The 23,439-nt window shown below is 38.1% G+C and overlaps 1 protein-coding gene across 1 annotated transcript; it reads right to left on the reverse strand.

Annotated features, from left to right (window-relative positions):
• Positions 1 to 3,628: 3,628 nt before the first annotated feature.
• Positions 3,629 to 4,508, reverse strand: LOC149798967 (uncharacterized). The gene is made up of 2 exons (XM_089958113.1): positions 4,164 to 4,508; positions 3,629 to 3,784 (listed from the first exon to the last, which is right to left on the reverse strand). Exons 1-2 carry the CDS (start codon positions 4,506 to 4,508, stop codon positions 3,629 to 3,631), a joined length of 501 nt encoding a protein of 166 aa, XP_089814239.1.
• Positions 4,509 to 23,439: the final 18,931 nt, after the last annotated feature.

Here is a 23,439-nt window from a genome sequence, read left to right on the forward strand (position 1 = left end):
GGGGGGGGGGGTCTGTTAGATGCAAATATGACTGAGCAAAGGCATTGCGAATGATAAATTGAACGTTGCTATGAGGTGCATACAGTGCATAAGATGCGGTACAGATGCTATCCGGTTTGCAGTATATAAAACAAAATTTCAACAGTACAGAAGCTATCCTGTTTGCAGTATATGGTGCAAGCTATTCTTTTTGCAGTATGATGTACAAGTTTAGACAGATATAGAAGCTATCCAGTCTGCAGTTGCCAGGCTTTTACTGGTACAGAAGCTCCAGCTTGCAGTATATCGTACAAGGTTTAGGCCAGTACAGAAGCTATCCAGCTTTCAGTATATGGTACAAGTTGAGACCGGCAAAGAAGCTATCCAGTCTGCAGTATATGATACAAGTTTTGACAGGTACAGAAGCTATCCAGCTTGCAGTAAATAGTGCAAGGTTTACACCTTTACAGAAGTTCTCCAGCTTGCAGCATATGGTATAAGGTTTAAACTAGTACATGTGCTATCCATCTTGCAGTACATTGTACAAGGTTTAGACTGGTGCAGATGCTATCCAACTCGCAGTATATGGTACAAAGTTTAAAATGCAGCTTAAAGTTCAGATTCTAACGGATCACTGTCCTTTGTAACCATGCGATTTTCCGCAGGATATCAGATTTAGCTTAACCCTTTAAGAAACATCTTAAGGGAAAGAAGTTGGAATCCAAGATTATAAATTGCCAGTCATAGTAATTTCTCTATTCATTGAGTAGACATTGAAAACCTTTGTGATTTTGAGAAAAGGGGATTATCAACAGCACATGTTGAAATTAAAAAGTATGTCGTCAATTTTCTTGCTTTCAAAATTACCGTTATGATATGACCTTGCTAAATCACCGATAAAGGTAAACAAACGGGGTGACCGAGATTCATCATGCTTGACAAAGACATTGTAACAGAAAGATTTTGAATACGAGTAAAATGTCTTGCACAGCTTTGAACACTTCGAAAGCATTTGGACAAATGTATAGATGCAGCATCTGTAAATCATTTGTGCAGTATACCATATCTAGACCGCTTGGAAACTTTATCAAAACGGCGTAAGATTTCTTTTTCAGACAATATTTTAGAAGAAAATCATACTTTCTGTGTTATCGTTCAAATAACCTTTAAAATGATTCAGGCAGTGATTATAATTTCAAATTGCCACAAGTTTCTAATACGGTAATACTCCAAAATTCCTATTTTAATCTCACTTCCTTAAGTTACATGTATATTTGGGTTTCATATTTTTACACAGTAAAGCATTTCTTTAACGAATCAAATTTTTTAAATTTTCCACATTAGCATATCCCTTGTACGTTTATTTTAAATTTGATTTAGTCTGCTTACGATTCTTGTTAAAAATGATTGGTTGCGAAATATTGCAATATTTAACATTTTTTTGGTAAAAAAAATATCTTTACACAAGTTACAAGCGATAAAAAGTCAACTTTAATATTCTCTATATAGTTTCTTGTGCTGCCCCTGGTTGAATGTCTTGCCCCCAGGTAGGAATCGCTACAAAGAAAAGTATGGGAAACAGTACTGTCACCATTGGTGCATAAAATAATATGCGAGTGTTTAAAAATGAACCAAATATTAACCGGCTGATGATCACTGATTTTTGGCGCAATCTCAATCCAACCCGGCCGATTTACGGAAACTCGTACATCTTTTAATCTTTCCAATAGTCTTAAATAGTTTCCGTTGACTAAATACTTGTCTTTCTCGTGCTTAAAGTTGCATACAATATTTTTTTATTATTAAAGGAGAGAGGTAGGGTAGAGGGGAGCAAAAGGCCCCATTTAACAACTTTTGGTAATTTATGGCATGATTTACATGATTGTGTTCGCAATTGGAAAATTTATTTAAAGTATGCGTTACGTCTAACATAACGGAATGAGTTTGGTTACAACGAAGAAACTATTTACGAGAAAAATGAAAAATGGTAAAACTTTATAAAGGGGCATTTTGCCCCTATGGTGGGGCAACAAGCTCCCTTCGGGGCATTTTGCGCCACAATGCATTCGACATCTGTAAAAGTCTGTAAAACTACAGGGATATTATTGAACTGTAAAATCAAGTATTATTCCTATATGGGCATGTTATATATGGCAAAGATGCTAAAACTTCATACTGTTTCATCATTCAAATTAGCACAGCAATGCGGATAAGACAGCAGCTACAACAATGTTCAAATCTAAATAGTCCTAATTTCCATAGTTAATGAAGAAAAAGACAAAGCCCAAAAGTCTTGAATGCTTCTGGTAAATTCTTTGATACTCAGACTTAGCACAGCAAAATTGCATATTGAGGGTATTGCCACATGATTCATGGCACCACCTAGAACATTCCTTGCACTGCGACCAGTAATCTTCTATGAAGGGATCATCACTTCCTCCATATTCAAATTCGCAGTTTCCACAAGTGTTGTCTTTATTATATGTTTTGTCTACTGACAAGGCAAGATTATGTTTAGCAACTGACTTTGGACCCGAAGCTTTTTTTTCCCTTTTCATGGTCCTCTATACAAGTTGTCTTCATAGTCATAGATGGTTTTCTACCTATCTTTTTGTCCTCTCTACATGTCTGCTTCTTTTTTCGTCTGCATTTCTTTATGCTTTGAAACTTTGGTTTCATTCCTTTTGCTCCCACTTGCTGTACAGTCCTATCACATTTGCCTTTTGTGTTTGTTATCGTCTTTTTTGTGCTTTTCAATAAGCATCTTTTTATACAGTGATGATGTTAAGTTCATGGCTGATTCTGCCTTTCGCTTTCTTGTGCGCTGAATGGATATTCTAGGCTTTGGCGAAAGTTTAAGCAATATGTTCATAAATGCTGAATCGTCTGCACTTTTGCATTCGTTATGAGATACCCACAAAGTAGCACTTTCTGTTCTTCCAGCAAGAATAGCTTCCTCAAACATTTTCCGATTGCCTGTCTCCTCGACGGTGATGACAGTGATGTGTCTGTTGATTATCAGTTGACTGAATATATATTTGTTTGGTCTGTCTCTGGATTACCCGACCCATCCGCAGTGGCTGTAGAACTACCAGTTAGCAGAAATTCAACCGTTTTGATTGGCTCAGTCAATAGTTTTGCATTGTCAGAAATGATCATAACGTTACTAAGCGATTGGTCATCAACTGGCATATTTCCCTCATTCGATGTTTCTGTATTGCCTGCCCCACCTGCAATAACTACAGGAATACTGACTGACTGTTTGCCAGCTTTCTTGTCCTCTTGAACAAATGTTTCTGCATCACCTGACCCCTCCGGCATGTTTATGCAGCCAGTAACCGACAGGTGATCAGGTGTCTTATTGATTCAATCAGTTGTGATGACATAGGTAGTGCTTGTTGACACGCATTAGGCCTATGTGATACTGGTTGAGGTTCATCAGTTAGCACAGAAGGAGCGAAGTCGTCATCTGTGAACTTATTTGGATTAAAAGGCCAAAGTCTGCAGGCTTCAAAACCAGTGACAGCTTTCTGTAAACTGGCAGATCGGTTATATGCTGCAGAAAAAATTGTAGCAACTTCAAATGCACTTATTCGCCTTCCTGGATTGCTTGTCATCCAGTTACCAGACTCCAAATTGAAAGCACTTTTTAGTGCTTTGAAAATGTGACATCAAGAGGCTGCAGCCGATGTGTGCAATGGGGAGGAAAGGTTATCAGCACAATCCTTTTCTCGCGTGCACAGAGAACAGCTTCCAACGTTTTATGACTATGGTGCCCATCAAGAAGAAGAATGTGTGGAGGGTCCTTCGTGGATTTCACAAAAGTAGTGAAATGTTCCAACCATTGCAAGAAAATATGACTGTCTGTCCACCCACTTGGGCTACACAAGCCTAGTGATCCGGCTGGTGCGCCATCCATCAGTGATGGAACCATTCGTTTACGTGGGTAGATAAATGCTGGCGGTGCAAAGGTACAGGCCGCATTCATTGCACATATTACAGTAATAGTTTGACCACGTTCACCGCTTGTAACTTTACCATCTGATCTAACACCTTTTGATGCAATGATGTTCACTGGTTTGTGGACAGTACTAATGCCCGTTTCATCCATGTTCCATATTCTGAGACTATCAGCAAGTGTTGCGTCAAGAGATTTCCTTATATACTTGGTAAAAATTAACTACCCGTGGCCGGTTAAAGCCCACAGCTCTGCTGACACTGGTTGCCTCTGGAGCTCTGATGGCTAGATTTGGATGCCTTTTCATAAAGCCTTTCAGCCAATCAATACCTGCTGCAGTGCCTTGAAATGGGTGGTTTTTAATATTCAGATGAACCGCTAAGTCGTATGCCAAACGCCGTACGTCAATTGTGGTAAGTCCAAATAATGCCTTTTCCATGGACTGGATGTGCTCAACTAGAAGTAACTCATAATCAGGCTTGAAAACAGTAGTCTTACTTCCCAGTTTTGACAATCCAGGTTGCGAAACCTTCAAATCTCTGTCTACGCAGAGTTTTAGCTGGAATTCCATAATTCCTTGCAGCAGCTTTCAGTGAAGTTCCAGAATGAATTGCTTCAAGAGCCGCTTTTAGAGTTAGTGTCCCATAATTTCCTCGATCAGTTTTCCTTCTGTAAGTTCGTACCATCTGCAAAAAAGTATATAATAATTTTGGGCATATGATCGGTTAGTTGAAAAGTGTACAACATTTAAACAGCTATGGGGCAACACGCCCCCTGTGGGGGCGTTTTAACCCTATCGTACAGCATTGACAATTTAACAGTAGGCGGAATTAACAACTGCTGCGAATCATGAAATATTATACATAATGCATCTCTATACTATGTTGTTTAAAAACATACGTGCCCTGTTTTCGTAATGTAGTTCCAGGCAAAAATACTGCAAACAAATGGATTGAACTTTTTTACAGGAGGATGCCAAAAAAGTAATGTTCTTGAATAAAAACCATGCGTGCGGCTGCATCCAACAATGGCCGCCATTCACAAGGCCTGTGTAACCTGGGCAATCTTGCTGTCTAAAGACCAGGACATTTTCTAGCGCAGGGGCGTCAGGATGACTTGGGGGCGTTTTACCCTATGGAGGCGTTTTGCCCCCCTAAGTCACAACCAAGTTACCAGGTCTGTTACATCCCATTCTCTATGTCTGTAGGTAACACTACACAATTTTATGATTGGACATTTGAGTCAATGTTTACTATTAAAGGTGTAGACAAATTGCTCCACAGTAGTTCATAAGACAAAAATGCTAATGTGTCTGCCTAGGATAGGCTTTGTAGAACATAAACCTAGCGCATAAGAGTTTTGCCAACTGGTTTGAGGTTAAGTTCATAGTCACGGCTGTTGGTGGTGGTGGTGGTTGTCATTCTAGGGCTTATTTCGCTTGGGCACCCGCTTGGCAATTCTCGAGGTAAGCTTTGAGAAAATAGGTGATTTATGGGTTACTTTTCTGTTAACTTTGTTTCTAAAATGTTTGGGTCACATTAAGCCACAATGTTGCCGTTTATCATAAATTTCACAAATTCTTCTAATCTAAATAAAATTTGGAAGGAAGGAAAAGATTTGCTAAAAAGTTGTAGATAGAAACCGTTCTTTGAAATAATCAACAAGCTAGCTTTAAACTACTTTCAAATATTAGGTTTAGAATTAAGAGGTGCCACCTCAGTTCAGTGATACATTCAGGAAGTTCCGTTGGTGACTGATCTATTAACAATTGCATGTGGCGGGACGCACAAATGGATTCGAGAGTGAATGAAGAGAGGCAGACCCGCTTTGTAAGCAGATCTGAGACGAAAACGTGTGCATCAGATAAAAATGAGACTCTGGTGAATATTGGTGATCAGCTGGAGTGCTGGAATACACACTGAAGGACGAACGTGGGCTAAAGACAAACCGATATATGGTGATGTTAGCTTCATATGTTTACAAAGATGACGTCATAAGATCTTGTTTGCCAGCTTTCGACTTAAACTGGTAGACAAACGGATGATGCGTACCAATACCGGATCAATTAGTACACGTGGAAAATGGCATGTATCGCAATTGGAAGGAGAAATTGAGAGATGGCTAATCTGATGAAACGTCGATATTGTCCGGCTTTAATGTAACTCGATTATATTTAGGAGCAGCAGGGAGGGTGAACCCTACAAAGATTAGAAGGGTCCATTTGCGAAAATAAAGCTTCCTACGAAAAATAAGAAAACCATGTCAATAACACCAAATCGAAGCCTCTAACGAGCCGAGATTTTCTATAATTGGGTTAGCTCGTTCTGTTACTTTGTTTTTGACGTTTGTGTTTTCAAAATTATTATGCGTGTTCGTTTACCCACCCGAACATTCAATTTTTGTCGTCACCCTCCCTGCTCCTGTGTGTGGGGCATAATTACATCATTAACAATATTGATAATGGAATCTCGTACAGCTAAAGTAGGTCGACAGTGACTAGAGGCAATTAAGAAATTTATCCAGTCCGAGATTCTATCAAGCAACAACTACAAGCTCGTCAAGAGTCTCCAGTTGAATTTACAGAAGGGGCAGAACAGTTATTTGAACCTGTTACAAAGGCTACCAAAGGTCATGTTCCCACGTCAGAGCAAACCGCTAAAGCAACTGGAACAATAGTAGAAAGAACTAAAGATAAATATTCTAAGAGAACTTCCAGGTGAAATAGATGGTGTTACTTATCAACCACAAACACAAGAAATACTTGAGGGTATTGACCAGCTTCGTTCTGAAGTGTCCGATGTAAAGGATATTATACCAGAATCAGAACCAGAAACAGAACCAGAACAAGGAAGAGCCATTATTGATATAAATGATAAATTTACCGAAGAGAGTATTGCCGTCATAAAAAAAAAAAACTGGCAGCGTGGAAGAACTCCGTATGCCGTGCGCAGTTTTGATCAAAGAAAAACAGTTTTGAAACCCAAGTACGTTAATGATACTGTAAGTCTTGATAACTGGTACAAAGGGATATTCCGTTTACACTTCCGAGTTGATCAGGTCCGAAATAATGATACAAAATATATTGTATTTACTAATGGAACAGATAAATATTTTACAGTTACAACCACCACAACAACAACGACAAAAACACAACAAAAACATTTTCAGCAACCAGCCCAAAAAACAAGTGAGGAAGATGCAAGCTCTACCCCCGTGTTATTGGAAGTGGTTTTGCTGCTCAGGGAATTAGCATTATTACCCCTTGGTACAATAACGTCCTTGCTGATGACTATAAATTCTGATTGGCGGAAGACTAGCCGGTAATAATTCTCCATAAATCATTAATGAAGACGTTGCTATTTGTCAGAGATTATTTATAGGTGGTATCATGGACATTAATGTTTATCGGTCCCTCATTGATAAAATCGCTGATGATTACCACAGTGGTTGAGGTATGCAATTAGATACAATGACTAAAATAAGATGATCATACATGATGCTCAACGTTGACCTGTATTGGTCAGGGTGATAAGTTCGCAATTACCTACGTATAGATCGATCTACGGAGATGGACTAGGTGATATTGTTCAGGGTATATTCTGAAGGATAGCCCCAAAAGCAATACTAATTGTAAAGTAACTGGGAATGAAAGCTATTGATGTTGTACGTGATAAAGGTATTGGTGCTGTTGATGATGCTGCTAGTAAAGCATTCTCAGCATTCGAGGATAGACAAGCACGATTGGCACGACGAAAACCACTGCCAGTAAAAGTACCCAGCACCGAAGTGATGCCTACAAATGTTAGTAAAATAATAAATCAAGCTGCAAATCAAACACTAGCAGAGTTGGCTGGTGAAGCAAAAAAAAAATATAAATACAAGTCTGAAAGCAGGAAGTGGTCTTCGTTTAACACGATCATACATATAATAAAATGTTCAAACTTGTATCCGATCCAGCATTTGGCATAGATGCAACAGGACTCAAAGGTGAGTCTGTGCGTCATTATCAGTGTTATTCTTATGAAGCACGACAGCCAAATCAAATAAGTCGAATTGAGCTGCAAGTCCAGGATACTAGTAGATATTTCATGCCCGCTGAGGCATTTATTAAAGTAGAGGGATAACTTGTAACAGACGTCGTCGCTAATACATCATACGCAGCTAAAATTAGAGTTGGTTTGGTTAATAATGGTATCGTGGAGTTATTCAGAAGTGCTATATACACGATTGATGGAAAAGAGATTGAATCAATTCAAGATAATGTTGACGTTGCCACAACGATATTGGGTCTAGCAAGATATTCAGATGTGTATATAAGATCAGCTGGTCCGTCAATGATGTTTGCCAAGGATAATTTTGACCAGCCTGATGACAGACTGCATCTTTCAGTACAAATAACACGGGAAAGTGCGACTGATCCACAACCAGCTGGAAAGATAGACAGACCGCCGCCGATTTTCCGATATTATATGGAGCCAATGAATTAATGTTACTGTGTGAACGTAAAAGAATTTAGTGTGTGATTCCATTGTTACATATCTTTTATTTTGCAGAAATGTCAGAAAGGTCATTTTCGGAGCCAAGCATACAGTCGCACTTGTGAGAAAGGGTAATGATAATGATGCTATCTGGCGTAATGGCGGCGCTGCTGCTTGTAAAGTAATATTATCAAAACTATCATTGTGGATGCCGGTACTGACTCAGTCGATTAATGAGAACAATGGTTGCTCTCTTTTACGGACCAAGGTGGTAAATCAACGTTGTCATAGTTGCCGATGATTGTCACGGAATTGGGTAGGAGTTATATCAATAATATCAATATGTATATTTTGTCAAAAATGTACCCAGGTTTCGTTGCCGCGTACAGCGTCACCCGAGGGTGGTAAGCTTTTTCGGCTTAGTTATTTCGAAATCCTGAGCGAAACTCAGACCATGCTGCACGAACAAATTGCTTGCAGCGGGGAAACTAAGTACCTAGCTGCGCATATCTGTCACAGCTAGTGTACATATAGTGCAAATTCTCGATAAACAAATCACATTACGCCAAGTCTTGTCAGGACGCTCACCCCTTTACAGGAGCAAATCTCCAGCTGTAGAGATAATGAAATTCTTTATTATTATTCGTCTATATGACAGAATTGTTTTTATACTTTAGATGTTTTAGAACCTTAATGTTTCAAAAAGACTTCTATCTGCAAACATAATCATTGAATGCAGTAGCTAACGAGCAGGAAACATATTTATTCTAAATTCTACGGAGAGTCAATACCTAGGTTATACAACGCTATATTATAACTACTATGGTCTGGTTCGAGTTAGCTATTTGTTGCAACCGAACAGACAACTTGTATTTAATTATACAATGTTTGCATCAAACAATTAATGTATTGGGTAATGAATTCATGTGCGCGCACGCGCTACATATATGACTGAAGTACTTAACCGTGTCATATGTACTACACGGTTTAGTTATCATTTTAGCTGCCTAAATGCCATGCCGTGTACATCGTTTGATGTGGAGTCACCAGCTGTAGAGCTGCTTTATACATGCCTGCCATGCCTTGTACATCGTTTGGTTGTGGAGTCACAGAACTCTGTGGGGGTTACTGTGACGTATACGGTGTGTTTTGGTGACGTTGGATCGGAAGAGGGAACTGGTTTTCTCGGTGCGAGGGACCAGGGCTTTGCGACCAACGGGTCTGTGATGTGTGGCGATCCTTCAGCAGACTGAGAGAAGCGGACCATGCGTGGGTGCTTCTCTGGCCATTTACTAGAGCGCGTGGAACCGGAGTTAACATCTTGGTCGTCAAATGGGCGCCACGATAGTTGTAGTGTTCCATGTTATTTCCACAATTGCATTTATGTCATTCATTCCTATTATGTCGTTATATGAACGATCGATAGGTTCATGTCATTCATTTCTATTGTTATATCGTTATATGAACGATCGATAGGTTCATAATGTCATTCATCCCTATTGCTATGTCGTTATATGAACGATCGATAGGTTCATCATTCCATTCATTACTATCGTTATATGAACGATCGATAGGTTCATGTCATTCATCCCTATTAAATTGTTATATGAAAGATCGATACGTTCATAATTACACATACTGTTAAATCGTTATATGAACGATCGATAGGCGAGTAATTACACGTATTGCTATATCGTTATGTGAACGATCGATAAGCGAGTAATTACACTTATTGCTATATCGTTATGTGAGCGATCGATAGGCGAGTAATTACACTTATTGCTATATCGTTATGTGAGCGATCGATAGGCGAGTAATTACACGTACTGCTATATCGTTATGTGAACGATCGATAGGCGAGTAATTACACGTATTGCTATATCGTTACGTGAACGATCGATAGGCGAATAATTACACGTATTGCTATATCGTTATGTGAACGATTGATAGGAATAATGTTATTCATTCCTATTGCAATGCCGTTGTGTGAACGATCGATAGGTTTATGATGTTGTTCATTCCTATTGCAATGCCGTTGTGTGAACGATTGATAGGTTTCATCATTTCATTCATTACTATTTCAATATCTGGTTACGATCGATAGGTTCGTAATTTGCACTGCTTTTCAATATCGTTTTATGAACGATAGGTTAGTAATTTACACTGCTTTTCTAAATCGTTATTTGAACGATACGTGATGACATTCTTTTCTAAATCGTTATTTGAACGATACATATTTACATTCTTATCTGAATCGTTATTTGAAGATATATAATTACATTCTTTTCTAAATCGTTATTTGAACGATACTTTCAAGACATTTTATAGTGAGGTGTAGGTCACTTTTATTTTGTTGGTCGGTGATAGGATTTCACGTTTGTTTTGAAATTACATACGTTAAATTAATGTGGAGTTTTGTTTTCTAAGTTGAGTTAATTGTTGATAGTTCCATGTTAGGAACTTTATAATTTTCCTTATCTTTTGATTATATTGGTGTCAGATTTGTTATATTTAAATTGCGTTTATAAATAAACATCTTGTAAACGCAGTTGCTTTTGGTGTCTTCCCTAATCCAGTCCCAACCCGGCTTCATCCTGTGACAATGATCACAGACAGTACCCAAAGCGTAGTTAATGGTCTATTCAAATGGCAAAAAAGCATCACAGCAAAGTGTTTCTGCACCAAGACATATATTTATTGCTTTCCAAGATAATGCACGATTAAACTCTCAAGAACACAGTCTAATAGTATTTGACTAACTTGGAGTTAGTGAAGTTTCCTTAAGGATAAACAAACATCAAGAGCCATCTGAAGAAATGTTAAATTTTGAGAATAATTATGTTGCTCGTGCATATAATCGTTTGTCATTTATATGGCGTGATCAAAATGTCGATCTGGTTTGCGGATTTCTCAGCTGGATTTCACAACGCTGTATCCGATCTATTACTTTTCGTTGGAACATATTGATTTGTTCAATCAGTCGTTGATATACATTTTCGAGCTCGTTTGACAAGAGGAGCTATTGCTGAGTACAGAGCAATTACTGTTATTCTCTCAGACAAAACAATGTTGCTTGAAGGTGTTGGTGGACGAATGAGAGTTATTGATGCTCCAGTAAAAATGTAATTGGATCGCGAGCGATCATTAATTAAATCATTCATGATATTATAATGTTATATCATCATGTTAGCGTTACTGACTCCTGGTCGGATTAAAAAAAACTACAATCAGTTTCAAAAGAGAACTGTGTAATACAATTATCACTAAAATAACATATCGAAGGTGGGGCCGACTGATAGCCTTGGCATCTGTTTAGCACCGATAGTAAGATCTGATAACGAGAGGGGATAATGCAAACCCCAGTATCATAAACAACGTAAAATTTAGGTTGTCTCATTTTATTTTTTTAAAAAGGTAGAAAATAGCTTCTGTGGCGTATTATCTCTGAGACATATTCTGAGACGTATCATGTGACGTATTATCTCTGATACGTATGTATTCTGAGACGTATCCTATGAAGTATTATCTCCGAGACGTATTCCGAAACGTATCCTGTGACGTCGTATCTCTGAGACGTATCCTGTGACGTATTATCTCTGAGACGTATTCTGAGACGTATAGTGAGAAGTATTATCCTGAGATCCAGATATCTGTGAATCTACGAGCTACGCACAGGGTTGAGGGCCGAAAGAGGCAAGACAGAGGGAAGTCGAAGGAATCGCTACAGTAGAAGTGGAGTGAACCGGAGAAGCAGATTATGCAATTGTACAAGGCATTGACTTCGATTGTTAACTCGATCCTATGATGAACTAATTATATCAGTAAAACAGTTCGGCTACTTTATTTAAATATATTTGTGTTTTGTAATTCGGTGAAAGTTTTATTTCTAGAAGCAGATTATATTCCTGATGTAATGAATTCTCACAGTTGTTTTGTGTAATTCATTAAATTGTTGTTTACATGTATGGGGGCTCGTGTTGGTCTGTTCTATATATCTGCTCAGATCTCTATATATTCCACCTATAAGTTTCACGACTTATATTTATATTTACTCGAACCGGTCAATAACATCGAGGACGGTCAACCTCCAGATAACGAGAACCAAAGTAGGCGGACACCTTGAAAGAAGGTACAATCCGCCAACCCACAAACCTCTTGCAAGAAGAGGAGACTTTGTGTAAGGTTTCTACAAAGTTAATCATGGGTCGCTTACATGCCGTCAGAACAATATTGACACTTCCACACACAGAAAAATTTAGTGTTATATAATTATTGATGAATACGGCGATGAAGAATTTTTGCTATCTGAGGAACAGTTAAATGAACTGTAACGAGAACATATTATTACGACTGTGTGTGATAGAGATCAGAGTTTGAATTATGCCCATTCTTGCATTGAATTTTATCAGCATTATATACAATCTTAGATCTAAGACAGCACATCCCCCATGTGCCAAACGACATTCTGACAGGTCAAGAGGGTACATAAATACACTTAATTCTTAGGACGGCACAACATACAATCTTAACTAGCATATTTAAAGCATTATATTATATCAACGTATTTACAGCATTATATATAATCTTAATTATATGGACGGCACAAAACTAACTTAATTAACTTAATTATATGGACGGCACAACACTAACTTAATTAACTTAATTATATGGACGGCACAACACTAACTTAATTCTAGGGACGGCATAACACAAATGAACGGGGGCATTCTCTACGTTCAAACAACTGCAAACCTTCCCCCAAAGTCAATACCAGAAGAGTGTAAAAGAGCACCCACCACGTGGTGACATAGTGAGAAAGTCTGCTTGTCTGTTGAAGTTCGAGAAAATGGGGCGACACTATTCCTATATTATATAAGCTGACCAATACTATGAAACCCAAAATTAGCTCACACAATGGGCGTGGCTAATTCGCTGTTTGAAATTCTTTTTCCTTAATTATTATGGTTGAAAATTATACAGAAAGCAAAAAACCTGACAGATTCAGAAAAATAAATATTTTCTCAAAAAATCAACAAAAAAAACCCCAACTAAACGAATAATTTAAAAAAATAAAAGTAGTGGTAAAATACAAGAAAATTATTTAATCTTTCTATTCATCCCCTGACACAGTCAAGGCAGAGTTATATCCCTTCGTCTTGCCAGACAATCGCAACAAAATGGTCTGTGTAATTTATATCTGGATCAACACACTAACGATATGATTCTTGTTTTTCTGAATTTATACAAGAAAGATGGACATCCTGACAGAATTCCTCTGACATAGTCTACGACTTTGTCGTTGGGGACAAGATATGCAGTGTGTGAACCACACACACAAAGATAATGCATCAGATACATAATATTGCGCAGTAACAAGCAGGACTACTACTTAATTACTCTATCGGAGAAAGCTTTACTTGACAGAGTTCTTTCCAAAGATTATTATATGGGATGAAATATGCACAGTGTCGCTGAAGACATTAAAAATATTTCTTGACTGGTTACTGACAAATGATATTGCTGTTATCTGTGGCTATCATGGTCAACCACAATCTTTTGTTGGACCATCCCCACATGAATGGCTGATAAAGTTCGTAGATTATTATGAGGAGATAACTGATGATTATAGAGCGTTTGATCCAGAATTAAGAGGGCTTAAGAAATCAATCAGACTACAATAAGGTTCAGTGCGAAATAATGCGTGAACTAATTTATAAACTCCTATGAATGACTTTAGGAATATGTAGTGTCCATGTGATTTTATAGTTACAAGTAGAAATATAGTTCGTGATACACTTCAACAACAATTATTTCTGTTACATAAAGAAAATATTTCAAATCTACCTGTACGATTCTGTTATCGACCAGCAGATACTCGACGGCAAAATATCGACGTTGAAATTACAGGTTGCGGTAATAAACAAAATATTATGTTGAATGATATTGTTTTAGTTCCTGTGAGTGTTGTCGATCGCGTGTTAACGATGGACAAAACTCCACGGGCGCTAGAATGTGCTATAATGATTCATTCGTCACTATGATTAACTAATTCTGATACTAATATTTGGATTGTTGATGGTCGTATTGAATAGTCAAATTTAGTTTATCTCGCAGTGTCTCGAGTCAGATGAATGTCTCAGCTGCGGAGGGTTATCATAGACTTCACATAAAATAATATTCAAACTGCTAGCAATGGCGGCGATGAAATAAGAAAAGAATAGCTAGTTATAAACAATGTGACAAAAAGAGCGAGACTTTGATCTAGATGCTGAATTTATCGTGACACTAAAACAACGACACAATAATCATTGTGCAAGCTGTAACACTGTCATGTTCTGGCAATATTCAAATATTTATCCAAGACAGCTTACCGTAGATAGAATTAATAGTAGCCTTGGTCACACACGCGAAAATGTGATGCTGACCTGTCTTGAATGTAATCGACGTCGAGGCGCCAAATCATAAAAGTGAATGGGGTGGTAAATGTGTATCCTCAGGAATTACTCGTAGTTGTTCGTATATAAATCCACATTGAGAAGCAGTTAAATCAAGTTTACAGATTGCGGGTCTACCCGTCGATCTTACCACACTGGAAATTGTATGTGTCGTTACACTCCAAATTTGATCAGTTGCACTCTTTTTTACCAGCTTCAAGTTCACCAGGTTCATAAAAATATAACACTGTCACATTACCTAGTACTAGTTGTTTTGAGAAGGAGTTAAGTCGTTGTGTTGGTATATGTTTTTTCTGATTACATTGGTAGGTTTCATAGAAATCGCACTAGTAATTCATTATTTAACGCAGCTATTACACTTGGTAGTCTTGCAATCCATTCACGAGATCTACTGACGTCTGAATTATTTCATTTGCATAGTGGTATGCAAATAACCGCTCAGCAAGTGCAAGTGTTCGATTAAATCGTTCAACAATTACCTGATTGCAACGAATTGCGATATGTCCTCGTCTGATTTTGACGTTATGTTTTAACATCATAGATGATACTGCACCACGAAATTCCTTGCCAGGATCAACCTGTAGCAACTATGGCCTTCGTAGACCGCCATGTTGATAAATTCGTTCAAAAACAGATGCAATTTCAGTTGCAGTTTTAGTTGATAGTGATTCTATTTCTTTATTTCTACTTGCAACGTCAACGACAGTCAACACGTATTTGTATGTGCATGATTGACGTCTACAAATTTAAACAGTATCATGCGTTAAAAACAAAATATCTGCCTGATGAACTTCTTTGCGAGTGCTGACATCAAAATATGCATTCGAATTTTTTTGGGTGGTGGTAGTTAATTTTGCCATATTGCCTGTCGTGCTAACCAATCTGCAGCATCAGAATGTGTGACTCCTGCTGCATCAGCAAGTTTACTTGCTCTACCTCTCCAATATCCTCTTGGTTTATAATAAATCGATTCCATTATTATTATCATTATGATTATTATAATCGACCTACTAATTACGAGCCCCTAGAACTATTTTATCTTTCATCAATTTACTTGGAAGCAAGCATGTTTTTCTATTAGAGGTTTATTTATTATGGAATTTAACGAGTGAATCAACTTTACATCTGCAATATGTCGTTGTTGTAAATTCTGATTTTTATACGCTACATCATGAACGTGGCACGCTTGATCAATCGCATTTACTGGATACGCTCCAGGTCTTGGTTGGTCTCGTTCGTCAGGTCGGATATCAAGCTGGGTTCCAGGACCACAATAATTATATCCAGGAAGATGTTTTTCTCCTGGGTGTTTAGCCCATGGAGCTCCTGGTAATTTTTCCAGTGAAGCAGCGATATCACCACCTGTTTTATTAGAGATAACTTTTTACTTTTTTGTACCACATTTCATACACTTGCCTGTAAGTGCACGCTTTTTTGTTATTATTGTTGTTAATCCACTGATTTGGGTGAGTGCTCTGCATCGAAGACAAAATAAATCCATATTATTTATTATATTTGTACAACACGGATATCATTGATTTCTCAGCGACACGAAAGCAAGAGCAAGTCAAGCATCATCCAGTACTACCAAATTCTATCACAGCAATTATTATAGGTCCATCTGGTCTGGTAAGACACAATTGTTGCGCAATCTGATAATGAGATGGTTCAAGTGGGATAAGTTATATTTAGTGGCACCATCTGTAGATGATCAGAGATGCTCCGATGTGCTTAAAGATTTTCATAAAAACGAGAAAATATTGGAAGAGGATTGTAATGATATTATTGATTTTATCACCGATATTGATGAAGTCCCATCTGTAGATGGCTTTATTAATAGTCTCGTAGTATACGATGATGTGGTGCTGGACGAACAATCAAATCCAGCTCGGATATATTCTCGAGGTAAGCACAAAAACACAGACGTGATTTATGTTACTCAGCGATATACACAAATAATTAAAGTGATCAGATATAACTGCAATATTTTAGTTGTGTTTAATGGAGTTGATACACATACTCTGCGAAACATTAATCAGACTTGGTGTTCAGGGGATATGGTTATGATTAAGTTCAAAAACTTCTCTTCACGTGCGCAAGCTACCTCCACACGGATTTATCACGATAAATTTACATGATACTCGGTCGCGATATCGTGTAGGTCTTGATGAACTTGTCGGTTAAGGGACTGCAGCAGGGAGGGTGACAACAACAATTATGTGTTTGGGTGGGTAAACGAACACGCATACAAATTTTGAAAACAAAAACGTCAAAAATAAAGTAACAAAATGAACAAACCCAATTAGAGAAAATCTCGGTTAGTTAGAGGCTTCGGTTTGGTGTTATTGACTTTGTATTTGTATTTTTCGTAGGAAGTTTTATTTTCGCAAATGGACTCCCCTAAACCGTGTAGGGTTCACCATCCCTGCTGCTTTAGGTCCAGTATCTATCAATATTCAGATTTTGCACGTAACTGTGGCATTAGGATTTTAATATGTCTTGACTACTGTTGTCTCCAAGATTTAATTTGGTAGTGATCTATAACGAGGAAGAAAAGAGAAGCTAAACTGATTTTCATTAGCTGTTAAAGGTGGTAGTATTATATATATATATATATATATATATATATATATATATATATATATATATATATATATATATATATATATACGATGTTAGGCATTATAAGGTCACTGCACATAGCTATAAATGTCTTCTTTACTTGTGTGAATGTACTATCTTTTTTCAGAAGGCAGAGGAGTTATATACATAGTGCATATAAATATGAAAATGTATTATGTAGCACTTACTAGTAATTGTGAAAATATAACTTAAAATAAAAGAAAAACATAATGTCTTGTCCACATCACTGTGATGTACTTTAGAGCAACATGGAGTGTCTCTGCACTGAAAAGAAAAGGTAAATGACATTTGTCGATCATTCACTAAGCGTCGAGGAGTAATAATTTTATAACAGTTTGATTAAACATAGTGTTTACCTATAGAGATTCTCTGCAATCCATGGCGTGTCATTCTGTAATTAAAAGCTGAAATATGAAGGCCTAAGTTACTTAAAGCTTAATTTAGCGATAAAAGCCACGATTAAACAAATGTACATTAATTTTGAGAATGATACTAATGCGAATAATATAAGTGGTAATTTTTTTTATGATCTCTGTGCTTAGCATGATGAAATATTGTGATTGTCTCTGTTCATACGCCATTCTGCACATATCTGCCTACCTGGCGCTGTGTACAAATTTTCTTATAATGCAAGGTGAAAACTTCTTGATTACAATTGATTTAATTGTCCATTCTGTAAAGTCTTTAGTCAAATTATCTAACCACTTCTGTGGCGTCGTTGTATTTGATTCAAGACAACAAAAAAATGCATATGATGTAAGTTTGTGGTCTTGTATTTTTCCATTGATTATTTTTTACGAAAGAGTGTATCTGCAAACTCATTCCATGTGTTCGTACTTCTATGGTATGAGACCATAATTTAGTATGAGAATCTTACGGAAAATAACAGGGCATTGGATTTGGTGAAAAGAGTTAAATATAGTTTGTCATACGTAAGGAACAAGTATTTTATTTACAGTGACCCTTATTCACTCGTTTGATACGTTTGCCCATTTTTCCATATTCTTTTAAAGAAAGTCAATATACTGTTTAACAGTCCGTCCATACGTATTTAAGTGCAATGTTGTTTAATTCCTCCAAGACAATGGACCTCGGATAGTCGAGTGGTCTAAGACGCTTGCTTTATATATTACTCACACATGTCGTCTAGTCAATGTAATGTTGGTCACACGTCGACCAATGTGGTTATATGAGAAGGCTAGTCAGTAGATTCCCGTGGTCAGTGGCTCTTCCAGGGTTCTTCCTCAGCCAAAAAGAATAGCCTTTTTAGAACATTAATTTAAGTGACCGATCCGGTGGAGTAATGGTTAAAGCGTCTACCTCGGAGGGTTCGATCCTCCGGCGGAATCATACCAAAGACTTATGAATATGGTACTAACAACTGCCTCGCTATGCGCTCAGCATTACGAGGTTAGTGTTAGGACTAGTCGGCCTGGTGTCAGGATATGTGACTGGGTGGGATATCATGCTACATGTCTGCGGCATGATGCCCAAGTGTTTGGCATCACTATAAACTGCCACACTGCAAAAATCGTAGCGATATGACTGAAACAGTGTTAAAGCTACGTTAATGAATCTAAATATCAACACACACTTAAATTGTGCCCTTGGATGTGTGGTCGGTGGAGGTAACCACCGTAGAAAACAGACACATGTAATAGATTATTGGAGTGTCGATAAATTGCCTCTAGGGATTTGTTCACCAGGGTCCAGACTTTGAAACTGCCAAGGTTACCATCCTATTGCCAAATATTCACTTACTGGCCTTAAAAAGACTAATTACGTAGTGAAACTAAAATTATCCAGAGTTTAATCCCATCCTATGATGACTTGAACTATAGTCATAACATAAATACTAGAGCTCACCACTTTATATTAATATTAATGTATACTATACTCCGTGCACATACTGAAAAGACAAATTTAAACGTGCGACTAACATTGGCCATTGATGTAATCTGGCCTCTTTCTTGGACTTTGTCTTGATTTGCATATTTTTGAAAATCCCATATTGCAATCTCGCGTACAGTAACCAAGCCTTAAAAACTAATTTCGATACTTTAAAAGGTCAAGTCCTATAGATTTTATAGGAGTTTAGTATTGATGAATTCAATAATGGCTGTAACTTGTTGAATTTGATTACACATTTCTTTAAATGGCGATTATTCACCTTATTTCGATATCCATATTCTTTCGAAGGGCATTACACACACACACACACACAGACACACAGACACACACACACAGACGCACACACACACACATACAGACACACACACACACACAGACGCGCACACACACACACACACTTGGAAATCTATACGGCATATGCAAATAGTTAAAGTCGCTCAATGTTAATTATAAAGGCATACATATAGAAAACAAATGACAGGGATATTACTAAAGCACAGAGCCGCAGACAGGATTTGTGGGCCCTAGGAAACATTCTCTAGTAGGCCCCTATGAATTACAAATTGTGATGGCGGTGGTACATTGACTATTGTGGGCCCCCGGAATTCTGTCTTATTTGTCCTACCATGCCCGCAGCCCTGTTGTAGCACCAACAATATGTATAAAGTTAATTATAGCAATAAACTTCAACAATTTACCTACATGTGGACTAACTGACACAACACAGAATAATGTTGAAACACGAGAACCTGTAATGTAATACTCGACCTCACCGACCGTGCTGCATCACAAATGACTGACGCAAGCTTAATATTGATATAAAAAAACAACAAACAATTACACGAGTGGGGAAAAATCATTCCGAGTGACAAAAGTTCCTCAGATAACCTGTATGATCACTTTCTGGCACCAGACCCTGTCTGTCCAATCTAATTAAAATCAAATCTCCACTGTCTTTCGTGAAGATCTGATAGAGACCGCTTAGGGGTTATTTTCTGGTGTAGTCTGGTTCCCTGCTTCTTATGCTCCCTGCGTTGTTTGTATCCTTTTCCTTCATCTTCGTGTATTAGTAAAAATATTTGAAAAATAATTATGTGACCGAATTGGTGGTTAAATTTGACCACAAGATAGCGACTGCTATAGTTCAAATCGAAAGTATTAGTAAAGTTCACATTGTGTCACTAACAAACAGAATATTAAAGGAATAAATGTGCCGCGGACAGATAAACTAGATCACTCCATAAGAGGCCATTTGTTTTGATCACGTGACAATATGGTGTCGGCTTCATCTGACTTAGTATAGCGGAGTGCACTGCAGGGAGCATACGAAGCAGGGAACCAGACTATTTCTGGTGAAGTTTGAATTAGCCAATGCAAATGCAGCTTTCAGAAATTTTAAACTGAATTAAATCGTTCGGCACACATTGATACTCTTCGGCCAACTTACTCGGTAACCCAAAGGTGAAGGTATAACACTTCATCTGATTTGTTAATACAACTGGCGATTATGGTAATAATATCGGTCATCAAGAACACGAATCCTAAGCATTCGTTGTCAGATCTTCACGTAGACAGTGGGGATCTGATTTTAATCAGATTGTTGTTTATCATACTATAAAAGAGACAAGGTCAGTAACTTCGAAACTCTCTATTCCAAGCCTATCTGTCAATCTTTGACTGATAAACTCAGGAGTCCCGGCAGAGGCGGCGTTAGGAGTACGTGGGGCCTAGGGCCGACCATGACTCCGCGGGGCCAGAGTATCGGTATCAGCAGACTGAACTAAGTTGATGTGGTATCTATAGGTTATCCGGGTACCTGGACAGGAATGACCATAGACTAGAGATAGACGGGACATCGTCCGCATAGCCCAATGGCTCCCGCGCAACCATGCGAAAATTTGAAAAACTGAGATCCAAGTTATCTGACAGCCGTTGCCCACATATGGCTTTGAGAACATGGCTGCATCTGTCTGCATCTGTGCTGCCACCTGTTAATTGCGTTACGAAGTTGACTAAGTTGACTTCGCAACTTTGCGTGCATTACGTGCGGCCTTTATCAGCGTTTCCACTTTACCGGAGAATATGGCTTGACAAACTCATAAGGACGACCTTAGGCCTGAAGCGCGGGACCCCCTCAAGAGCGGGGCCTGCGGCGGTCGCCCCACTAGCCACCCCCAAACGCCGTTCATGAGTCCCGGGGTGGTCGAGTGGTCTAAGGCATTTGCCTTTGCAGATAACTTACACATCTCACTTATGTCTGCGTGAGTTATAGGCTCGGCTCGATCAACGTAAATGAAACAAATTGCCAGCTTTTCGTGGGTCGTTGGCTCTTCCCAGGGTCTTACAGGGTTCTTCCTCTACCAAATACATTACCCGCCATGTATAACCTATCATGTGCTGAAATTTGGTGTTCAACCCCACCCCACCCCATCCCCGGAAACATAAACGCACAATAGTATAGGAAACATGACTTGATTATATCCATACTATGCTCACAACTTGCGTCGTCTTTCTTTTACTGTTTAAAAATGATTTAATGCATGATTAGTCTAGCAAGATAGTGCTTTGTTCTTTGATAGCTGCCGAAAATAACTTTGTTAAGATAAGAAAAGCATAAACCATATCTAATATATCAAAACATGTTCAAATATATAACATGCTGCTGTGGTGTTCTTCAGCGTTGACAAATCAAAGCATCTGTGATCATTTCAATGTGTGATACAAACTACTATGATAATGAGAAAGAGAGACAGAGAGTATGTAAGTTGATACTCCTTTGTGGCAATTATATTACAGCCATTTGTACATAGGCATTTGCGTAATCAGACAAATATCCACTCAAATATTATCCAAACTGGCCTTGCTCTAATCCGAGAAAAATACCCCAACACATTGAATGATACTGACTAGAGGTTTATGGGCTGGTATCCCCATTTCATTAAAATTTGCAAACTTTGCAAGCACTATTGTCTGCACACATCGTGTATATTTATACAATTACAGGTATTTCTCGCGGTATTTGAACTACCGTCAGCTGAAAAGTTCCTTTCGGCGATAAATACATCCAACTTCCAGATGAAATTTTACGTCTGGCGACTTGTAAATCTACGTGGAATAACACAGCCATCTATTGTGTAACCATTTTATATTTTGGGCTAGATATGGCTGTTACCAAAAATAACGGTACGTATCTAAAATGTATTGAGGTGTGTTTAGGAAAGATTTGCATGCAGTAAAATTGCACATGTTAATAAGCATGTGACAGCAGACCCACATATCGTCCATCAGAATCAGCACAGATTAGGGATAGGGTTGATTTATCGACTAGCCATGGGAACGACACTGGTATGTAAGCGGATTATATATTACTTCAGTTGTAGGATGAAGGATAGAGGAGGTACTAGTTAAGGCATCTCTCTGACACTTTAATTGCATGTACTACTTAATTGGAATCCAATCATAATTAATTTTACTATATATTCTCAACGTTTGTTTCTCAGTTCTGAACTTTCCGTTGTGTCCAAATGATAATACATCACATCTTATTCTAAAGGACCTTCAAAGATGAACACACGGTGAAGTTCTTGTAACAGGTGATCCGGCATTTCTTAGAGGCTGGATTATAAACAAAGCACAGTACAATGAGTCACAGATTCACCACCGGATCTTGATCAATGCCTCATTATTCACTGTGTATTGTCGTCGGATTACACTCAGACAACCACACCACAATGATCCACTTCTAAAGAATAAACAATTACCTTTTAAATCAACACCAAGAATGCCTAAATTCTAACTCTTGTATCACATCCCAAAGGAGACAGGAAAAATTGCTTTATAAATAGACCTGGACTACATTCGTGGGAATAGAACCGGTACTAATAATTGTGATCTGGTCCCAATTGCCAATATCCGGAAGCGGAAACGGTGGGAAGGCCTGGTCGCAGAGCAGCAGCGGAATCCTGCTGAAAGCCATAGACTCACATATTAATCAAATTTTGCTCAGTTAATTAAA

The sequence above is a fragment of the Sinohyriopsis cumingii genome, chromosome 5, assembly GCF_028554795.1.
Source record: "Sinohyriopsis cumingii isolate HCF-2022 chromosome 5, ASM2855479v2, whole genome shotgun sequence".
NCBI lineage: Eukaryota > Metazoa > Mollusca > Bivalvia > Unionida > Unionidae > Sinohyriopsis > Sinohyriopsis cumingii.